This window comes from Hirundo rustica, chromosome 2 (assembly GCF_015227805.2).
Source record: "Hirundo rustica isolate bHirRus1 chromosome 2, bHirRus1.pri.v3, whole genome shotgun sequence".
Lineage (NCBI taxonomy): Eukaryota > Metazoa > Chordata > Aves > Passeriformes > Hirundinidae > Hirundo > Hirundo rustica.
This window is the reverse complement of record NC_053451.1, coordinates 114,239,698-114,260,510: the sequence shown is the minus strand read 5'-3', so window position 1 is coordinate 114,260,510 and position 20,813 is coordinate 114,239,698. Positions and strand designations below refer to the sequence as shown.

Below are 20,813 nucleotides of genomic sequence, written 5' to 3'. Positions count from 1 at the left end.
ATTATTTATTATTATTTTACTAAATTACCTGAATATTCTGTGTAACACGAGTGCCTCCCTGTCTGTTGGTCCTCACGTGTCACCTGGACCAAGTGGTTCAGCATGATGCAGCTCACAGCAGTCGGTGATGGGTAAGTTTAATCCTAATTAGTCTTTCTTTACCCCAGAACACTTAGGCAGCATTCCTGGAAGGATGGAGACTTGTGTTTGGGAGAGGTGGGAAACAAGAGTGGAGCAGGAAAGGAAGTTTTTATTAAGCCTTATTTTAAAAAGAAAATAACAGTTCATTTTAAGACCTAAACCTAGTAGCAAAAGAAAGTTAGTTGTTCAGGTTTGACCAAATGTTAGAGTCAAAACAGGGAAGATTTTAGAAAAGTTAGTGATGGATTGGAACTGGATTTCACAGACCAGGATTTTGTGTCACTTTCAGGTTTTTTGGCTAGTCCAAGTTAATGCTTGATTCATTAATGGGGTTGTTATTCCAGAAATCATAAAAGATATAAAAATGAAATAATTGATAAGGGAACATCTTGATCTTGATGAATTGTTTAAATGTCAAAAGTGTGTAGAGAGCATTTCCTTGCCCATTCAACATCCAAAGTCCATTTAAAATGCATTTATTATTTAAATAAAACTCCTATTCACCCTTCAACTACTTCAATAGCGCCAGGAATTCATGCCTTCATAGAATAATTGGAAACTTTTATGGGTTTATAATAAAAATGTTGGAAAACATAACATGTGCTTACACAAAATGCTCACATTGTAAAGTATTCAATAGCAATAAAGGCAGAGAGACTGGTGGTTATTCTGTGTCTTCTTTATGAAACCACAAAGTATAAACACAAAGCAAGATTCATTTCAGTCATACTTTATTGGGTGCTGATGCAAATCATGATTAAAATAGGATTTCCTGGTGCTTTGGTTTCATTTGCCTGGAAGGAGACGGTTCCATGAGTGTCTTCAAAAGTAAGAAATTGGGGACGTGCTTGTGTGATATTCCAAAGGCTTCTGTGGCAAAGGGATGGATTTGTGTCTAGGACATAAACAACCCTGTTTATCCATGTGGGGAATGCCGGGGAAATGGGGAGGGTGGTGGAGTTCTCTCTTTTTTTTTTTTTTTTTTTTCTGATTATTGATTTTTTTTTTTTTAATGAAATTGAGTTTGAAAATGTGATTAAATATCAGTAAGCAGGAGTTGTAGAGGATCAGTTCCAGCTGTGGAAGTGCTGATACAAATCCTCTGGGATGTGACGAGTGTTTATAGTCTTTCCAGTGCCACCCTCTTGCCGCGAGAGCGGCAAGGCAGATGTGACACCATCTTCCTGATTTTTGGGTCCAACACGTTATGAAAACACGTTGGGTGAAAACTGAGGGCAAAAAAAAAAAAAATCCTTCTGTGTCCTGTAACAATAAATATGTGTGAGGATTCTCGTGCTGGACCCATAAAGTCATTCAGTCAGTAATATTAAGAATGCAGGAAAAAAGGAATATTCTTTTATTATATGAATATTGGCAGTGGATGAGGGAGTGATGGGAAATATTTTTGCTCCCTCATACCCTAATCCCTCAAGAGTCTTGGAACAATCAAAGAGGGAGGTTTCATTTCCCCCAAGTTTTGTTTTTCTCTTGCCGAAATTGCTGTTTAGTCCCCTAAATTCCTTACTATTACTTTATAGGGCTAATAAAGCAGGGTCAAATTACAGTGTGGACTGAGTAGGAGAACTGAGATGCTGCAGGAAGTTCCTTGAATTTGAGGATCTTTCCTTAGAAGAATGAGGATTCTATTTTGCAGAAGGTAGGAGAGCAACCTTAGGGTTTCCTTCTGGAATTCCATGAGATACCTGGGGGCAGGATACCTGGCATACATCATTTTATGACTGGATTGGGTAGAATTCCTCATCTTTCTCGTCCTTGTTAAGAAGGACTGTGGTAAACTGGTGATGACATGGAATCAGGAATGTGACACATGATTTTGCATCTTTCCCTAGAAATATGCTGATGTACCCACCAAGGATGTGTGCAGAATTAGGAGCTGGAGTTCTTCACATGACCCAGATCCCCTCAGTTTTATTTCTGCTGTTGTGCCTGGAGGAATTCCTATGATCTATGCATCCTTAATATTCATTTTATCAGTTAACTGCATATCCGGTTTTAGCTTATAAAGTGGATTTTTTTTTTTTTTTTTTAATCTGGTACTTGCAAATAGCAGATTTCAGAGAATTAAATGTACCAAAAGCAGAGTTTAAACAAAGAGTGAGCTGCTAAAGGAACACAAACCTTTTAATGAGATGGTTTGTTGTTGGTCATGCTGTGTGACAATGTGTGGTGGTGCTTGGGAGGTGGCCTGTGGAGTGAATACTTTGTATGGATTGTTAAGATCTAGACGTAGGGATATGAAAAGAGGATGCTATGAAAGATTAATGGGACAACAAAACAGCAACACTGTTGGAGAGATCTTGCTGAGTAAAGTCACTATTACATAATACCGAAATCCTACATGCAAAACAAGGTTGATGGTAGCTTGGAGTGTAGCCTGTATTTCTGCAGAAGTTCAACTTTGGTTATGGATTTTAATTTATTTTTAATTTTCAGTTTCTTGAAGTCTTATTTGCATTCATTTTTGAAAATGTAATCTCATATTCATCAAGATTAACATATAAATAATTCTATTGCACCACCAAGCAATAAAGGGAACAAAGTGACACAAAATAAATCTCATTTTACTGCAGGCAAAAATTGGTTTTGTGGCTTTTTAGGGCTTGGCTCCCAGGGCAATTGACAGCATAGCTGTTGTAGAGTAACTGAGTGGCTGTGTCTGTGTGATGGATACCCCTGAGGCTGGCGTTATGTTCCTGAGCAGGAACATTGTCTTTCTTAAAAGTGTAATATTCTAAATAATGGCTGTACTTCTTAAGTACATGAGACAGAGGAAATGGAAGCCACCTTGGTGCTGAATGAGGGGAACATTCTCATTGAGCACAGTTTTAATAAACTTGTCTGCATCAGCTTCATATTGATTTGTTTAATTTCTGTGAATGACTGCGTGGGCAGGTCAGTGGAGATGGAGATGGGCTGCAGCAAAGGTAGAATGAATCCTGGATGTTGGCACGTGTGCTCTACTTACTGCTTCATTCTTTGAATCAATTATTGCTATCACTATTTGAATCTATAAAAATACGTGGATCTTAATGTCTGCTCCTGTTGTGTACGCGAATGTACGCACCGGTCTTTGCTTCCTGAAGTGCAGAATGAGAGGATGACTCAAACGAGGCTTCTTCAATGCTTGAATGAACAAGTTCCTGTTTTACTTTGTAGTTAGAACCTCAGTGGTGAGTCACTTTCTTAGAGACAAAGCAAACTGCCCTTTGTTTTGGTTTCGTAGTTAGGTATTTTTATGATGATGGCATGGCTTTAAGGCTTCTCTGCCAGAGGAATAAAAGGAAAACAAAAATTGGCAATATCAACTCCAGGTTAAGACTCCACAGTGCCCTGGTGTTTTCTCCGCCTTGTAACAGGTGTATCTGCTCCCTCTTCTTGCCCCCACTGAAATGTGCAAGAGGACATCATCATCTGCAAGCTCTGATCTCTCTTGTCTGATTTATTTTAGGGTAGACAGCAGTATTAAATGTTGTGCAGTGTCTCTTTGAAGAGATACCATTGCAATATCCTCTGGCTCCTTCTCAGCCACATCCTTCCCTGTGCAGCATCTTTCACCGAGGCCTGCATTTCGTTAGCACCTCTTTATTCCTACCCTCAATATCTCATAAGCTGTCTACAAATTTGCTGTTTCCAGAGTTTCAGCTGAAGGCTTTGCAGGAAGGGATACTTCTTCATACACTGAATATTTGACCAACCAGATCTGGCAGCAGTGGCCCAATCAGTTCTTGGCTGCAGTTATTTCTGAATGGAAGAGCAGGACTTTCAGATCTGCAGTAGTCCTCCTTATGTCTGACCAGAGACAAGGAATAGATCATTTATCTATTTGTTTATCCTGATTTATCTGTCAGTGGCCTCCGTTCTGAAGATGCCATGAATAGTGAGAAGTCTTTTGTCTGAAAGTAGCCCAGTAAATTGAAGTGAGAATGAGTACCAAAATGCATGGCATGTGAAGAAGGGAGTAAGAGGGTTACACTGTCCTCAGAACAGAATTAAGAAGCTGCAAAAATGAGAGAAGCCCGTTTTCTGAAGACACAGATCTTTGACAGTCTAAGGAAAAGTGGTAAGAACTTTTGATGTGCCATCTACTCCTTGAACCTTCAAGACCAGGTGTATCACTCTGGACTGAAACTCCTTCTTGCTCCGTGTTCAGTCTCTAACCAATGGTGGAAATTTAAACTGCCTTAAAACTCCTCAAATACCTTCCCTGCTCTGTTTAGAACCAGGTTTCTTGAGCCAGAGATGTCATCTAGATTGAGTGGCCCTTCACATTTTGTTTTTCTGTGAACTTGTCTGAAAACCATCACTTCTTGGAAAACAACACGTGCACTCATTTTAATAAATTTAAAGACTAATTCAAAGACCAATTTCATCTTGCTTTCAAAAATGTTGCAGTTACTTTCTCTCTGGTTCTTATTGTGAACTTTGCCTGTGCAAGAAACAGAGATAATCAGATTCAAGATCTCAGCTGTGTTTTAGCCATCATTTAATTTCTGGTGGCCTCTGTGCAACCTCGGTGTCTGGAACTTCCCCTGAGATGGTTTTTTAATGCTTTTCAGCAGTTGTGTTTTCTGTTTTCACAATCTTCTACTACTTTGCTTTCACAATCCTTACTACTTTTTAAAAGTAGCTTCAGTATATCAAATGGGTGCTATTAAATGTAATTAAAGTCATTTTAAGTGGTATTTTTTGGAAAGCTTTTTAAAATTGCCTAATAATCCTGTAGCAGAACCTGTCTTCACAGAACACAGGTTCCTCACACTAGCCCACATCTAGCATCATGCTTTGATTTTACCATGGATTGTTTACAAATTATTATGAAGATTTAAATAGGGGAAAAAAAATCTCTCACCTTTCTTGATTTCTTGCTTAATTTTCACAACAGTGCTGAGTTATTCCTATTTGCATTTCTTGGTTTTATTTTTGGGATGTGTCTTGTCTAGTCTTGGCAGACAGACACCGAGCCAAGGAGTAAAATATGAAGGTTGAACAGTGAGGGAGTTATTATCCAAATGGAACCTTCTGTTAGAGGTGTCAGCAGAGACAAAGGTGAATGCAGAGAATGAATGGAATAAGATGAGAGAAAGATCAAATAATGGGATAAGAAATTAAAGTGTGGGATAATGGGTGCGATCAGAGATTATTAACAATGCAAAAATTTGCAAAAGGCGCAAAAAAAAATTCCTGTCTGTTCATTAAAACTTGATGAGGGAACCACAAAATAAGACAATTTTTTAAAAAGTCATATTGAGTCTTAGAACGTGTGTTCTGTGGTGTTTTCTTCTGACTGTTTCTCTGTTGGTTTTTAGGTTTCTGTCTTCCACGTTGTACATCAGTGGGATCTCTGTGCTGGAACAAGATAATGTCTTCAACTCATTGAAGGAAAGGGGTGAGCAGCTTTCTCATGGCCAATATTTTATCTTCTTTCGAAAACAGCGTGCCCTGGAAATAGATATCATCCTGTATTGTGTTGAAAAGGAAGCCAGTTCTAAATGCTTTTCATGTGTCAAAGAGAATTGATTTTTGTTTCTTTTTAACTTGGTGTGTGAATGTAAGGATCTAATGTTACAGAGCAAGTGCCAGGACTAAAGTTAAATAAGAATGAACAAAGAGCCCTGCCGAATCTGCCAGTCATGCATTTCTCTCAGAAGGACTTCAAAGAAACATGTATGAGGGAAAATTAGAAGGAATGATTACTTGTTAACAAGTCTGTTGGGTAGTTCCTTCGCAACCCTAAGAGGGTTGGTGGTTAGGTCGTAGCCTGAAGCATAACTATTTATATCTCTTACAAACATCTGTTGTAGCTTGTGTATGTTAAAAATGATACCACTGATCTCCAGCAGCTCACTTGCACCTTCTGTTAACGTTCCTGGGTGGTCCCTGTGCCCTTAATTATACAGGAGTAAGTGGAACAAGTGAGGAGTGGAGTGACGAATGTTAAGTGATCACTTTGTGTGTCTGTTTCAGCTCACATTTACTCTTCTCTTACACACTCAGCTTACACAAAGTCTCCACGTTTCTAATTATGATTGCCCCTCTTCATTTGGCTTCCTTTCTGCTTGACATTTTCCCCATCACACCTCGAATTATAAAAATCTTCCCTTTTTTTTTTTATCCCCTTTTGCTTTGTAGACCATGATCTTTTATGAATTCCCTTTTGCCACAGGTATCAGTGGAGTTTCTGATTGCAGATCATGCAGCAGCTTCCACTTACACGACCTTAAGTTCTTCCTTGGGTTTTCCACACGCTTTGCTCTCAAATAGAATGAGAGTTAGCTCTGTTCTGTGAAGCAGACTGGCAGACTCACCCTCGGGTTATTTTTGTTATTTGTAAGTCTTTGAATGTAACACAAACACACAGTTTTCCCTCCACTCTCCATTTCTTTCACAGAGAATAATTGGCATTTTGAGAGCTAAGATGTCCAAAAATCAAAATACTCTTGAGTTCACCTCAGATACTCAAATACCCTGTGCCCTGAGGTGGGGTGTGCTGGTTGGAGATGCTCCTGCTGTGAGCTGAGGATGGGCACACATGAGCCAGAAATGACCACACCAGTAGGTCAGCCAAGAGCAGGGCTTGTTCCAGTGCTCCACAACTGCTTCAGAGCAGGTCAGCTGCTTTCCATCATAGCCACCTTCAGCAGCGAGAGGCCTGAACCAGCCTGGCTGCCTCGATGTAAAAAGGATCAGAAAGCATCCACGTGTGGAGGAGCTGTGGAAGTCATTAGCTGTGGCAGTGATAAACATCTGGGAGCGATAGCAGCCCCATCGCTGTCTGCAGCCTGAGCATCTGCGGAGGCTGCGCCGCTAACGAGCCCCGGGCGCTGCAGCCCAAATGAGGCCGTAAAAGCCAAATCTGTAAATACCTTCTCCTAAAGTTTAGCGTAGTTTGTTTCTTGCCTGTACTGAGTAATGAGGAAATGTTTCTTTTTGGTGAACACGAGTGATTCCTCAGTTAATTGCCTCTATTTAAGTGTGTGATTAGCTCAATTTGTTCTTCTTGATTTGCAGCGGTTGTCTTCACTGAATCTCAGCAGTTCCTATCTTGCCTAATAGCTTAATCTTTTTCTGCTGTAATTATAAGTCAGAGGGGAAGCTCTTGTGGGAAATAAAGGATATACCCATGTAGAATTCTTTCCAGTCGTTCCCCTGGGAGAAAATACGGCAAAAGTCCTTCTAGATGAAATAATCTATGGATCTAGCTCAGAGCTGTGCACCTCCTTTCTTCTTTTGTGTGGCCCGAGGCCCTTCCAGATGTGGAACGTCTCTTCATTATGGAAATCTGGGAGGAGGGGTTAGTCCAGCTTGTCTTGTTCTCCAAAAGTTCTTGCTGTGTCCTACTGTCTTTACCAGTTTACGTGTATTGTCTTTGTGGCCTCCCTCTCCAGGTTTTTCTTCGTACCACAAATATGATCTTACGTCCCTGTGAACTCTTCAGACTTTCTGCCTCTTCTACAACTGTTTTATTTTCCCATTTTTGCCTAAGAATTTTATCTTTCTTCCACAGTCAAACAATTTTTTTAGCAGCGTTTTCTGTGGGACTTGGCTTTAAAATAATCATTAAATAGTGTTTGCTCTTTCTTTGTTGATCGCTTCAACTATTCTGCTTTTATTTTGAGGGTAGTCTGGTCCATGCTTTGGATGTCACAGTCATAAATTAAATGTATGTCTTTTGAGAAGGAAGAAAAGCAGCGTTTTCTATGTGCCTGTTCACTCTATCAAAACAGACAGGCACTTGCACTGGCTGTCAGCTGCCATTTGTGAAAGAAAATAAATGTTTAAACATCAGGCAAATGCTTACAGGGCTGATGCTTTAGAATGTGTTCCCGTAAAGTATTTTGAGAGGTATCTCACTTACTGTGGCAAATGCTGATGTAACTTTTAACACTAAATGATTTGTAGCTGTTAAAAAAAAAATTAAAATCTGAAGTCCTTCTATCAGTGAGTGCACTTAGGTTGTTTCCTTTGTATTTTTAATTTTGGTGGAGAAATCAGTAATGTTTTTGGAGATTAAAAGAAAGAATACTGACGTGCTGTAAAAACAGATATAACCTAGTTTGTAGAGGAAGCAATGCTTAAATCATCTTGGCAAACTTCTCTGGTCTTTGAAGCTCACCAAAATTTGATTGTTCTCTTTAATTTAATTAAAAAATATTTTTTAAATTGCGCTCATACTTAGGAATTACACTGAGTGAATTTGATGCAAAGTAAGGCTTGAGGTTTCTCCTGAGGATTTTGGTTTTTCCCTGTGCCTGAAACTGTTGTCAAAGAAGGGAACCTTGAAATTTGTCCTGTATTTGCAAAATGAAACACTCACTTGAAACTGTTATAATCTATGGGAGAAAATATCCAGAAATGTAAAAATTGGTCTTAAAAATGGTCATATGCAGTAGTAGTATGCAATAAGGGAAGGACTTATTTGAAAAAAAAAGTAATGATGGAACATATTAAAAAAAAAAATTGTTTCAGATCTTAAACTGGTGAAAATTTTAGAACTTAGTTCTTCAATACTGACATAAATGAAAAAGAGCAGAAGGCTTGGAATTATTACCTGGATGTAATATTTTTCAAGACATGAGCTCTGACTTCTTTTTTAGTATGGATTTTTTTAATGGTAGCTAAACGTTAGGACTCCTACGTGTCAAGGAAAATTGACTTCTGTGTTAATAGTTACTGGTAATAGCTTAATGAGTTACATGATTTCAGTTGTAATGGCTGCAAATCTGACAAGAAAATGAAATGTGAAGTAATAATTTGTTGGGTACACTCTATCTGGTGGTGGTGCTCTGCTTTTTTTCTTTTTTAATTACTGTATGTCTTCACTTAAAAATGTTTAACTCATCTGGGCACCAAACTCCAGCTAATGCCTAGAGAGATTAACGTGTCTTTGCTTGTGTTTAAATCCTATTGTAATTAATATTTCCCAAAATATGAAATGTCTCTGAAATCGAGACTTCTGAATTCCTAGGTCCCTTTTGAAACTTTGTTATCACGTGGGCCCAATTGTTTAAAATTTGTTAGATGTTGTTCCCTCCTTTGTTGAACCCTAAATGACTTGGGTGGCAAATTCCTGATGTCAGAAATGATTTGAGGATTTGTCTCTGAAAGTAGTTTCAGGCCCTACTTTTTTCACACCCAAAAGTGAGCAGAGTATTCCTTAGCATTTTGCATTTGGTTCATCATTTTTAGCTCTAATTATTTCAGTTACAGTGATGCTCAGTGTGTTGGGAGCCTTTTCAAAACACAAAACCAGAAACCTGCCCATTTCTAGATTTCAGGTATTACCTTAGAATATCAGTTAAGTAGTGCAGAAATGAATGCTAAAGTTCACTTGAAGCTTGTGAGTATAAAAACACCTCAGCCTCTTATTAAATATAAACTTTAAAATACAAAAAGATAAATGAACATTTTGCTGATAAAACCTGAATTTATTTATTGTTTGAATTTGCACGTGGCCATGTTGTCAATAAACTCTCTGAGCGGTGTGCACAAATCTGAATTTCTACCTTTATTTTTTCTTCACCCTTTACACCTGGATTCTAAGGGGCCACATTTTTAACTGGCTATTTTATTTTTTTTTTCTTTAAAGGATATTTTTCAAGCTTATGATGATTTGACACAATTAATGTCTTTATAACCATGATGGCAACACAGACATTAAGTATAGACAACTATCAAGATGGACAACAGGTAGGTGTGTTTTCCTTTCTCTAAGAACAAAATGCACTTAGGAAGAGGGGAAAAAAACCCAGTGACTTTGTCCTTAGTGCCTGCTTTGGCATTGTTCAGTCTGGAATAATGAAACATAGTCATGTATGTTTGTCTTTTGTACACCAGGCTGTGTAGTTTTACACTTGAAATTGCTAAATTAAAACTCGGCTAACTGGAGGCAAGTCGTGAGGTGGCCTTTATTCTGAAGACTCATTTTTCTGTTACTCTGTGTCAGCCCTGAGCAATAAATACAAGTACTTCTGTCAGCAGATGGCAACAATGGGGAAGAGTCAGAAAAAAAACCAGCAGCTTTCCTCATCTCCTATAAAATGTTCATCCGAACGCAGACAGATTTTTGATTTTTAGTTTTATTGTTCGTTTCTTTTATTCTAATTTTTCTCTCTCCTCTCACCTACTTTACATATTTGACTTTATTCCCCCAGCAAATGCATACCGTCCTGTGGCAGTAAATGTAAAATGTTCTTTTTTCTAAATAAAAGATTGGGAGAGAGCTTTTTATTCTTATTTGTTTGTATTTCAAGCTCTCAGTGTCCAAGGTAGACAGGTAATTTAGGTGCCTGCTGTTTTTCTAGTTCGGAAGTGGCCCACAGCAAAAAAACTTGCAGTTTTAAGTGAGCTGTTTCTTCCTCCTAGGGAGATAAAACCCTGACTAAACATACTCCCTCCTTTCAAATTCTGCAGATGTATGGTCAACATTTATAATCACTTGTCTGAGTCATCCCCTTTTAATTTGCTCCTCCTTCCTGTCATTAGCCAAGAAATTAGTCCATTAGTTACTCTTTTTTTTCTCCCCCAAGCATTCTGGTTTGAAAATCATCTCTTCTTGCTGAGGGAGCTCACTGCAAGGCAGGCTGCTCTGTTGAGTGGGAGATGCTGAATTTTCTCAGTTTCTGATTTTTCTAGGAGATGGCTTGACCCCAACAGGTAATAAAGCACAAACCTTTTGGTTCTCCCAGACTGTTAAGAATACTGTAAGTTTTTCTTCTGCTGTTACGTGGAAATAAAATAAATTCTGTTAAAGTCAGGTTCTCTGATAGTTTCTGGAGACCTTCATCTCTGCAGCTGTCAGTTCTGGCTGCCTGGAGATGCCTAGAACAGTGTCTGTCCTCTGCCTGAGATAAAAGAGAAGTAACACAAAAGACTGCAGTGGTTCTATGTCTTTGTGCAGGTGCTCAAATGGGAGAAAACCAGAGTTTGAGCTGAGGGGTGGAAATTGTGACTTTCACAGTTCAGGTTCCTGCAAGATCTTTTAGTCCAAAAGATATTTAGCTGGAGGTGATGGGAAAAACACTTGGAACACCTTCAAAGCACCCCAAAGGTGTGCCCAGCCTCCTAATGCAATTTAGGAGGTTCCCAGGTGAAGCTGTGGCTCTGTGTTGCTTTTCCATGGTATAAGTGTGTGTTAAATGGATGTGTAGAAGGTGTTATTGATGTTCTCCTGTAGTTTGATAGCCCTAAAATACTTGGTTCTTACAGTATGTAAAATGAAGTTCTAAAGGTCATGGGAGGTTATGCTCCTATAATTGAAGGCCTGGAGGGACACAGAATATTTCAGATCTTTTTAAGCAAATGTGCATTTTAATGCACAAAAAAACCCTAGAAGATCCTTTTCTTTACTACCCTTCTACAATGCACAGTAAAAAATAAGAAAGAAAACCTAAGAGGATAAACTTTTCTTTACATTGATTTCATCCTAAAGGATTCTAATGCAGACATTCCCATGAACTTTTTGGAGCAACGTACTGTAGGCTGCTCCAAAACCAGCCACTTCAGAGACAGAATGCTTCAACAGTTTACTAATATCTGTCATTCCCATTTTAAAGCCAAAATGCTAAAACTTGAGAGTGACCTTTATCCATCAAAAAAGTGTCAGGGATTAAAAGAGGGGTTTTGTTGCCGCTACGACTTCTTGTGTCCTTGCCAAGTCACACCAACCTTCTGGCAATTCAGGAGCCCTTTGCACTGCTCTTTCCTTAGAACACAGCACCCTTATTTTACGTCAGGGCTGCAGATTTACCCTTTTTTTTTTTTTTTTTTTTTTTTTTTATTCATTTTTTTTTTTTTTTTCCTTGCAGATGCAAGTGGTAACAGAGTTAAAAACTGAACAAGATCCCAGCTGCTCTGAGACTGATGCCGAAGGGGTGAGTCCTGCCCCCGTAGAATCTCAGACTCCAATGGATGCAGACAAGCAGGCCATTTACAGGTAGTGATGGACTCCTGTTCTGTCTTCTGAAGGGTGAAGGATAGGGTAGAGGATTTGGGGGTCTTTTGAATAAATAAATAATGAGTAGCTTAAAATCAGTCTCTCCGTAGTTTGTAGGGAAAGAATGAGACCAAATAGGCTTCACTGTCAGTCGTCAGCCAAGGAAAAAACCTGCTGAGCTTGTGGGATTTTTCAATTTCAGCGGTTTTAAAGGGTGTTCTAAGGGTGGCTGCCAAATTTAGAAAGCTGCCTTAGAATTTAAATTGTGTTCGATATTTGTCATATTGTAGTTTTTATCTTTAATACGAGTTTTTACTTTTATTGTAATTAGGTCAAGCTTTATTCCTTTTTCTTTAAGGATAACAATCTATTCCCCAGTAATTAGCTCAAAATGGATTAAATATTGATGTATGAGCACACTAATTAAAGATTTTTCAGTAAAAAGTACTGTGCTAAGCAGTTTGCTCAGTCTTCATGGGTTTAGGTGTTCTTTCACTTTGACTGCTTTATAAAGACAGAATTATTACTGGTTTTCAGGTTCCAAAAGAAAAAAAAAAAAAAAAAAAAAAAAAAAAAAAAAAAAAAAAAACCCACAACCACCAAAACAGGAAAAAGCCAAACAAAACACCAAAAAACCTCAACCTGAGGCAGAAAAGATGTATCCATTCATTTGCAGACTTGTACTAACCAAATCTTCTCAGAGCATGATATCAAAGGAGGCCTCTGAGCACAGCCTGAATACTCTTCTCAAATTTTAAAGTTATTTTGTGATGTATAAGTATGGCCCACATTGAAGAATAAATTCATTTTTATCGGGCTTCATTTAAATCTGCATTCATCCTCTTTGTAAATCCTGAATCTCATTTCTAATGCACTGTGTTAATCTGTCTCAGTGCTACTCAATTACAGTGAATTAAACAGTCAGAGCTTTTTTGTGTGTGATTGTTTCTCTTTAATTAAATATATACGTATTCTACTGCTGTATTTGCCTCTGGAGTGTGATAAATCAAAATGAAAATAAACTTTAATCTTATTTTGCTCTAGCCAGCGGTGTTAGAAGCAGTCTTTTCCAGAACTTGTCACACTCACATCAGTGACTGTGAGCTTTTCTGAGCTAGTTGTCTTCATTTTCACATAAGTGAAAATACTTATTCATGTATTTAAACTTTCTTTTTCTAGGCACCCACTATTTCCCTTATTAGCACTATTATTTGAAAAATGTGAACAATCTACACAAGGCTCAGAAGGCACAACTTCTGCCAGTTTTGATGTAGATATTGAAAACTTTGTAAGGAAGCAGGAGAAAGAAGGAAAACCGTTTTTTTGTGAAGATTCAGAAACCGATAATTTGGTAAGTATTAGCTGTTTATTTCTGAAGCAATCATCACATTTGCAGCTTCTTCCTAATTTCTGATCTCGACTGGTCCTTATAGTTTCTTCTCATGTTTTTCTGCCTGTGAGAGATTCTTCTGTGTGTTAATGATTAAAAATATTTTCTTAAAATTCCTTCTGACCCTCTTTTCCCTTTCATCTGTAAATTTACATTGGGCTCTTGATATTTGTTTCCTACTCTCAGCTGACACGAGTGTATTGAGACAAACAGAAACAAATCCTTTCCATAGCCAGATTGACTCTGAAAATTAATTTTAGAGTGTCAGGTGTTTAACATATTATCAAAAACATGTAATTGATGTACATTTTTTCCAATTTTATGTAAATCATGGATCACCTAGTTAATGTGAGAGAAGAGCTGTTGTAAGATGATCTTAGAAATTCTTTAACATACGCAATTTTTTCTTTCATGTCATTGACTCCTTTAGGCTTTCTGAAAGTCATTCCTGTGATGAATTCAATATTTTGAATAGTCCTGCCTTCAATATTTTACTCAAAAATGAGAGTTAGTTCTGTTCTGCATGAAGCAGGTCTGCTGACTTGTAAGCCTCACATTATTTTCTTCATTTTGTAACTCTCTGAATCCAACACAGAATCACTGTTTTCCCATATCTCTCTAATCCCAATTTCTTTTCAGGAGCACATCTGAAATCTCATAGTTGGAATGTAGGAGCTGTGGCTCAGTGGATGAGGAAAGAGTCATGGTTGTGGTTTATCTTGACTTTTGCCTGGTTTATCTTGACTTCTGATGTCTCTTACAATGTTCTCATAGACAAACTGGCAAGACATGGATGAGACAAATGAACAGTGAGGTGGACTGAAAAATGGGTGAACCCCCTGGGCTCAAGGGATTCTGGTCAGCAGCATGAAGTGCTGTTGAGGGCTGCTCATAAGAGCTGTTCTCCAGGGACTGACTGTGAAAGCAGAACTGTTTAACATCTCCAGCAGTGACTGGGCTGATGGGGCAGACTGGACCCTCAGCAGGTTTGCAGGTGTTCCAAAACTGGGAGATGGGGCTGATCCACACATGGCTCTGCCACCATTCAGGGGTACTTCACTGCTTTTGGTGAAGCAGAAAAATGGGATCTCATGGAATTCAGCAAAGGGAAATGCCAGGTCCTAACAGGGGAAAAAGACAGAGTGACTCTTCTCAGTGGTGCCCAGTGAAAGGGCAAGAGGAGATGGGCATGGAAACACAGGAGGTTCCATTAAACCTTTTTACTTTGAGGGTGATTGAATATTGCAGGCTGCCCAGAGAATTGTGGAGTCTCCATCTTGGTGACAGTCAAACTCAGCTGGACATGACCCTGAGGAACCTGCCCTACCTTCCCTTGCTTTGAGCAGGGGGCTTGGATTAAACAATCTCCAACCTCAGCTGTTCTGTGGCTTCTGTGAGCTTCCAAAGACTGGTTTCCCAAGGATCCTGCTTGCCTTGGCGTGTTCCTGTGCTTTTGGTCATACATAAACACTCTATCAGATCCAGCTTGCTTTGGTTGTAGTTGGCTCTGGTGTGTTCAAATAGTCCTTCCTGTCCTTGACCTGTTTATGGTTTCAGTTTGTGGTTCTAGTGACAACGTCTCTTGGTTTATGTGGTGTTGCCCTTTGCTGATGGGCTGCATGAATCTGGCTGGTTTTGCTTGAGGTGGCTGAGGAATTATTTGTTTATGTCCTGGATTCCATGACGGCTGAGGTCAGTAGTGGCTTAAACTGGAACCACGTTGCAAAATCAAAAATCCTTGGCATTGCACTCCTGTCCTGTGGTCATATTGTTAGCTGTGACTTTCTGTTACTGGACACCAGATGAAACCTGAGTGCAGCTTGTCCTGCGTGTCCTGGAGGCTGGGAGCTCTGAACAGCTGACGTTCTGACAGGCTCTCCATTTGGTATGGAGCAGGGAGCACAAGTTTCTGTCAAGTTGTGAACTGGCTAGCATGGCTTTTGGTCTCTTTTCGACTTGAAATATTGGTGCTTGCCACAGGGAAGGCTGTAGACAGGCAGTTTTTTTCTGCCTCCTGTCACATATATATTTTTAATAGAGATTTAAAAGTCTGCCTTTAGTAGCAAGAAACACTATTGTGCACCTTTGTTCCATCTTCTGCAAATGCTGTCCTTCCCTTTTTAACTCCAATGTTAATTCAACCATTCATCTGAAAGAAGCTGTTAGGACTGATAATTGGACTGAGCTAGAAGGGTGGAGCAGAGTCAAGCAAATAAGGTGTAAATGTTTGCTCAGTAGGATCAACTCAGAGCCGGAGCTAAACTGAGATGGACTGAGCATCACAACACTAAAAAGCCCAATTTAGGTCCTACCTGAGAATCACAGGCCTGTTACGTAAGGAGACTGGTCAGCTGCTTCATTTTTTTTCCTTTTACCTCTTTGAGATGTGCAGTTTCTGTGAGCTTCCACTGACAGCTCCAAAGCAGCAGAATATAATTCCATGCTCCATGCTGCCTGTGGGCTAATTAAGTAGATAACAGAAATTATGAAGGGTCACAGATAGTGACTGTAGGGTCACTTACAGTCCTGGCAACGTTCCACATTGTGTACTCACTTGAAGCGCCTTGAATACTCCACAAGAGGAGTTTGGAGTTCATCCAGAGGACCTCAGAATGTTAATCTGGGTGGCACAGGCATTAGATCACTTTGACCAGAAAGGAAGTTCATTAAGAGCAGTGGATGCTTGTTCCAATTTGAGTAGCTCTTACTAAGCTATGCTCTAGATTATCTTGTTACTTTGGTATTATAATTCCTCTTCTAAATTAATTGGTGGCTTCCTGCTTTAGTATTAAAAAGGATTTCAGCATTGGGAAATGTGGATAGCATCCACCTGAAACTTAATTTTAAGGATACTCATAAATTGCTAAATTGCCTGTAAACCAGGTTTTAAACCCTTGTTACTATCTAGATGGAGGGATTCTGTTCTAAGGATTTTGTTCTTCCCAGTTAAGCTCTCCAACATCAGTTGGTGATCTTGAATCAGCAGGGCAAAGGATCATAGTCAATCCAGAAGAATTGTTACCAGGCCTTTTTTAATTTCTGCAGTGCCTTTCCCAGGTCTAGGTGCAATCCTGAGCCACGTGCTCTGGGGTGACCCCGTGGCTCTGTCCTGCAGATCTCCTGCTTTCAAATCCTGTGGGAAGGAAGTGGAAGCTGAAAGTTGTGCTCATGTTCTTCATGCTTTCTTAAAACTTTAATTTCCTCAGTATCTTCCCGGAATGCTATTTGCATCTCCTTAATCCTTTTACCAAGGATCAGTGTCAGAAGACGTGTGTTTGCTGTCAATAACCAGATTTTGGTGGTCTCTGTTGCTGCTTACTTTTTGTTTCGTTTGGGGTAAGGATTTTTGGCTTGGTACCCTCTTCCTGAATTCTTAGTTGTGTCAGGAACCAGAGTTGTGGTGGTGAAGCCAGCGGATGTCATTTGAATATTGACTGACCAAGCCTTTCTGAGTAGTGCTTTTGCTGCTTTAATGTGCAGAACTTTCCCATAAACCTCTAGCTACAACTTTTCTAGCTGTGTCTCGTAGCTGGGGACTCCAAATAGAGGACAGAGCTTATCAAATCAGAACAAATGAAAATAAAATAGCTTTTCTTCCAGAGCTTGTGTTCTTCCACTGAAAATCTAAATTGCAGGAGGTTTTGGGTCAGGGAGGTAGGTGAGCTATGAATGTGAAGATACAATTTCTTAAATTTGGAGACATATTTATACATTAATAGGCTCTGGATAGCAACAACTGGAAGTTTTTTTCAATAACTTCTCTTCCTCTTCTTAATAGTTTACCATTATCTTTATTTAAAACAATTTCAACAATAGTGGAAGTTGTCCCTGCCCGTGGCAGGGGTTGGAACAAGATGATTTTTAAGGTCCCTTCCAAGCCAAACCATTCTAGGATTCTGTGGATATACACAAATCTCATGGTTACTTCATCTTCGTGCATTTCTCTGAAGTGATACTCCAGTTTTATTGCTGCAGCTGACAAGCCTGAATCAATTATAAAATTTCATTTTTCTGTGGCATATTCTATGCAGTAGCACTGAATAAACGAAATATTAGTGCTGCTGTGACCTGTCTGAAAACACTGCTTTGCATTACCTTTGTCCAGCTTGAGTTACTTCATCAGGAATTCTCGCTTTCTGTACTTTCAGGGAAAAAGTGAACTTCTGCTGACATTAAGTTTGTTCCACCTGTGCTGCAAGAGAGCAGGAGCCATATGGCCACAATTAACGTAGCTGTAAATGAATTCCTAAGTCCTGGTGACAGGTTTGGCGTATTTACAAAGTTTTGTTTTCCTCCTAAGCACAGCAGCACAGCTTCCTGCAGTAGTGTGGTGGAGAGGGGCTCTGCAGAAACCTGGGTGGTGTTACTGAGCCTGGGTTTGTTTTGACTTCAATTCAATTTTCACCTCAAGTATCAACCATCAATTTTAAACTTAAGTCTGAGCTGAAGAAAGGACTTTCATTTTTCCTCCGAGCACATGCTGATAAATAAATAGTACAAATTTGGCTAATGTTTAAAAAAACCTCAGCTCTCTTGACTGAGCAAAAATAAACTAATCTCTAATATGGTGAAATATTATGTGTCCAAAAGCATATTTTGTTACCTCAGTTTCAGCTGAGTGTTTAAAGCACTCACTAATAGGATGTGCAATTTGTTGATCAGTCACACATGAAGAATTTTCTATTTTAAGCTTTTTTCCCCTCTGAAACAGCGACAGAATTTCTTGAAACACAGATGACCTTTGTTTTGTGTTAAACTTAAGTTACATTTGCATGCTTTAACTTTGTTGTGTTTAAAGGTGCTTAAGCACAGTTCAAACAGCAACCTGGGCTGGGTTAGAAAATCACTGGTTTGTGTCTCAGTGCTGGGTCGCTGCACTCAGTGTTTTAAGGGCTTTCAGTGTCATAGATGGAAAGAGTTACAGATATTAACTTGGATCAACTTCTCTACAGCTCAGATTTTTCTGCAGCTGTTTCTCGAAAGATGTATGTTTGGGGTTTTTTTTTCCTTTTTATCCCTGAGAAGAGATTTTTTTTTTTAAATCACTTAATTTCCTAATGTTTTAAATCTTGTTTAATTTAACACACAGTTGTCTACGCCGAGTGAGTGTCCTAGAACCTTTTGCTGAAAAAACAAGGAAAAGATCTGTCTCAATGAAAGCCAAAATGTCAGGATAGAGAGAGGAACACACCCAAAAGTTTTCCTGCCTTGATCTCCTTTGGGTGACTCGAGCAAAGGCATCTTCAGCTCCCAGGTGGCTTCTTGAGTTGGAAGTAACAGATAGATTAGTTTGGAGGGTATCATTTCTGTTCATTGGATTCAGTGCTCTGCCCAGGTAAATAATCCCCCATATAGGACAGATTTTTCCAAATAATTGTAAAGTCAAGCTCTGCACTATGCTTCAAAATTACCACTGTTCAGTTTCATAAAATGGAAGGATATTTGTCTCAGAGATCCAGCACAGCACAGAAATGTTGGGGGTGGCATGTTGTGTAAAAAATAATTACTTTGCTGGTGTATTGTGTACATATTTGAATGTCCTGGATTTCCTACTGCCTTTAGACCATCTGGATTTGGTTTTAGCTTCTGATCTTCTGCCATGACCCTTACAATCACCTAAGCTATTTTTATGCAGTATGTAATACCGTTGGTTATCCAGGCTTACACTGTTTCTCTCACAGCGAGCATGACAAGTATTCTCCTCACATATGTATCTCCTGTACTTGGATTTTAGCTTAAACATGGATTTTTTTTATTTGGTTTAGTGCTTTATATTTAATGTTTTGTATTTCAGAATCAGTCTCCTCACCTAACAGTTCTTACAAGATTTTACCTGAGAGTTGCTCATTTTTGACGTACAATCGCAGAGGAACTTAAAAGCTGTAGCACTGAAGAACTGTTTGATTACTTCAAGCTTTGTTGAACAGTGTGACTAAATTTGGGACCTCTTTATTCTGATTTTATTGTAAAATAAAAGCTTTCATCCTCCCCAGCAATCTGTGGGACAAATTTATGCTTAATTACAGGAGTGTCTTCTTTCTCACTGTATCTCAAACTCAGCTCTACCCTTCTGGTTTCCTTGTGTCAGGGTGTAACGTGGAGCTGAACCTGGTGTTTGTGATTTCTAGAGCTCCAGAGAACAGCTGCTGGCCAAGCCTGTCCCAGCCCTGCTTTCCAGAGGATTGGTGTGGATGGGATTGCTTTCCATCACTTCCAGTCTTGTGTGGTCTGTGACCCAGAGCTGTACCAGGGGCTTAAAGACCACGTGGACGTCCAGGCTCATCCTGTGCCCTGTGACACCTGAACTGCTCTGTCTTCCTGAAGTGTCACATGTGACAAAGATCACTTTGTTGTCCTGCTTTGTTTCCCCTGTGTGGGCAGTTTACTTGCGTTCCTTTCACGTGCCAGGATTTAGCAATTAGTGCCTGTGCTTTAATTGGGTGATCTTTGTTATTGGAAAGTAATGTTTGCTTAAATCTCACATTAATTTTTATTTGTTTAATGAACATTTATATTGTTTCTGATTTTTTTTTTTTCCCAATTCTCTCCCTCAGATGGTTAAAGCAATCCAAGTGCTGCGTATCCATCTGCTCGAGCTAGAAAAGGTTAATGAACTCTGCAAGGATTTCTGTAGTCGTTACATTGCCTGCCTGAAGACAAAAATGAACAGTGAAACTCTGTTAAGTGGAGAGCCTGGAAGTCCTTATTCACCTGTGCAATCTCAGGTGTGTTTCAAATATTTTTCAGTGGATTTTTGCTTAGATTTCCTTAGGAAGTTACAGCTACGCTTCTTTCGCTATCGGTTTGCAAACAGAGTTTCTGCAATTTCCTGTATTCCCTCAAATCATTTACTAAGAGTAGAAAGAGGGGGGGGGTTTTGTTTGTTTTGTGGAGTTTTTCTGTGTATTTTTTTTTTGTTTGGTTTGGGGTTTTTTGTTTTGTTTTGTTTTGTCATTTTTTTTTTGTGCCGTTGCCTGATGGACAAATTTGTCGAAATGTGCCAGAACGCAGTGTCAATTTTTTATTTTCTGTTTTCCTTTTATGATTTTCTCTCAGTGTTCAGCAAGTGGAGATACTCAGAATAGCCTGGATTTGCTATTTGGTTGGAAGGAGGTTAGGAAACAGAATAAACAAAGAAGAAAAAATTTGCTTGTTAAGTCCTCCTAAGTCTGCCTCCTTCATTAAAATATTGAGATGAGTGATACATTTTATCCACAACCTGTATTCTGGAATAAATAGACAATATCTGATGGATTAAAGTCGCAATGTCGCATTTTCTGTATTGAATGGAGCACATTTAAGAGGTTATGGTTGATGTTTTTGCTGTCA

At 39.1% G+C, this 20,813-nt stretch overlaps 1 protein-coding gene across 3 annotated transcripts in view; it reads left to right on the top strand.

Annotated features, from left to right (window-relative positions):
- Nucleotides 1–20,813, top strand: part of PKNOX1 (PBX/knotted 1 homeobox 1) — a 34,794-nt gene that overhangs the window by 5,173 nt on the left and 8,808 nt on the right. The window contains exons 1-6 of one of the 3 annotated variants that reach the window (XM_040056298.2): nt 1,759–1,798; nt 5,469–5,548; nt 9,749–9,849; nt 11,967–12,094; nt 13,274–13,445; nt 20,039–20,209. In XM_040056298.2, coding sequence (XP_039912232.1) covers nt 9,799–9,849; nt 11,967–12,094; nt 13,274–13,445; nt 20,039–20,209 — 522 coding nt within the window. In that variant the 5' untranslated portion in view covers nt 1,759–1,798; nt 5,469–5,548; nt 9,749–9,798. Of the gene's footprint in view, nt 1–1,758; nt 1,799–4,010; nt 4,223–5,468; nt 5,549–9,748; nt 9,850–11,966; nt 12,095–13,273; nt 13,446–20,038; nt 20,210–20,813 lie in introns of those variants that run through there. The other 2 variants (XM_040056299.2, XM_040056297.2) reach the window with 2 other exon arrangements.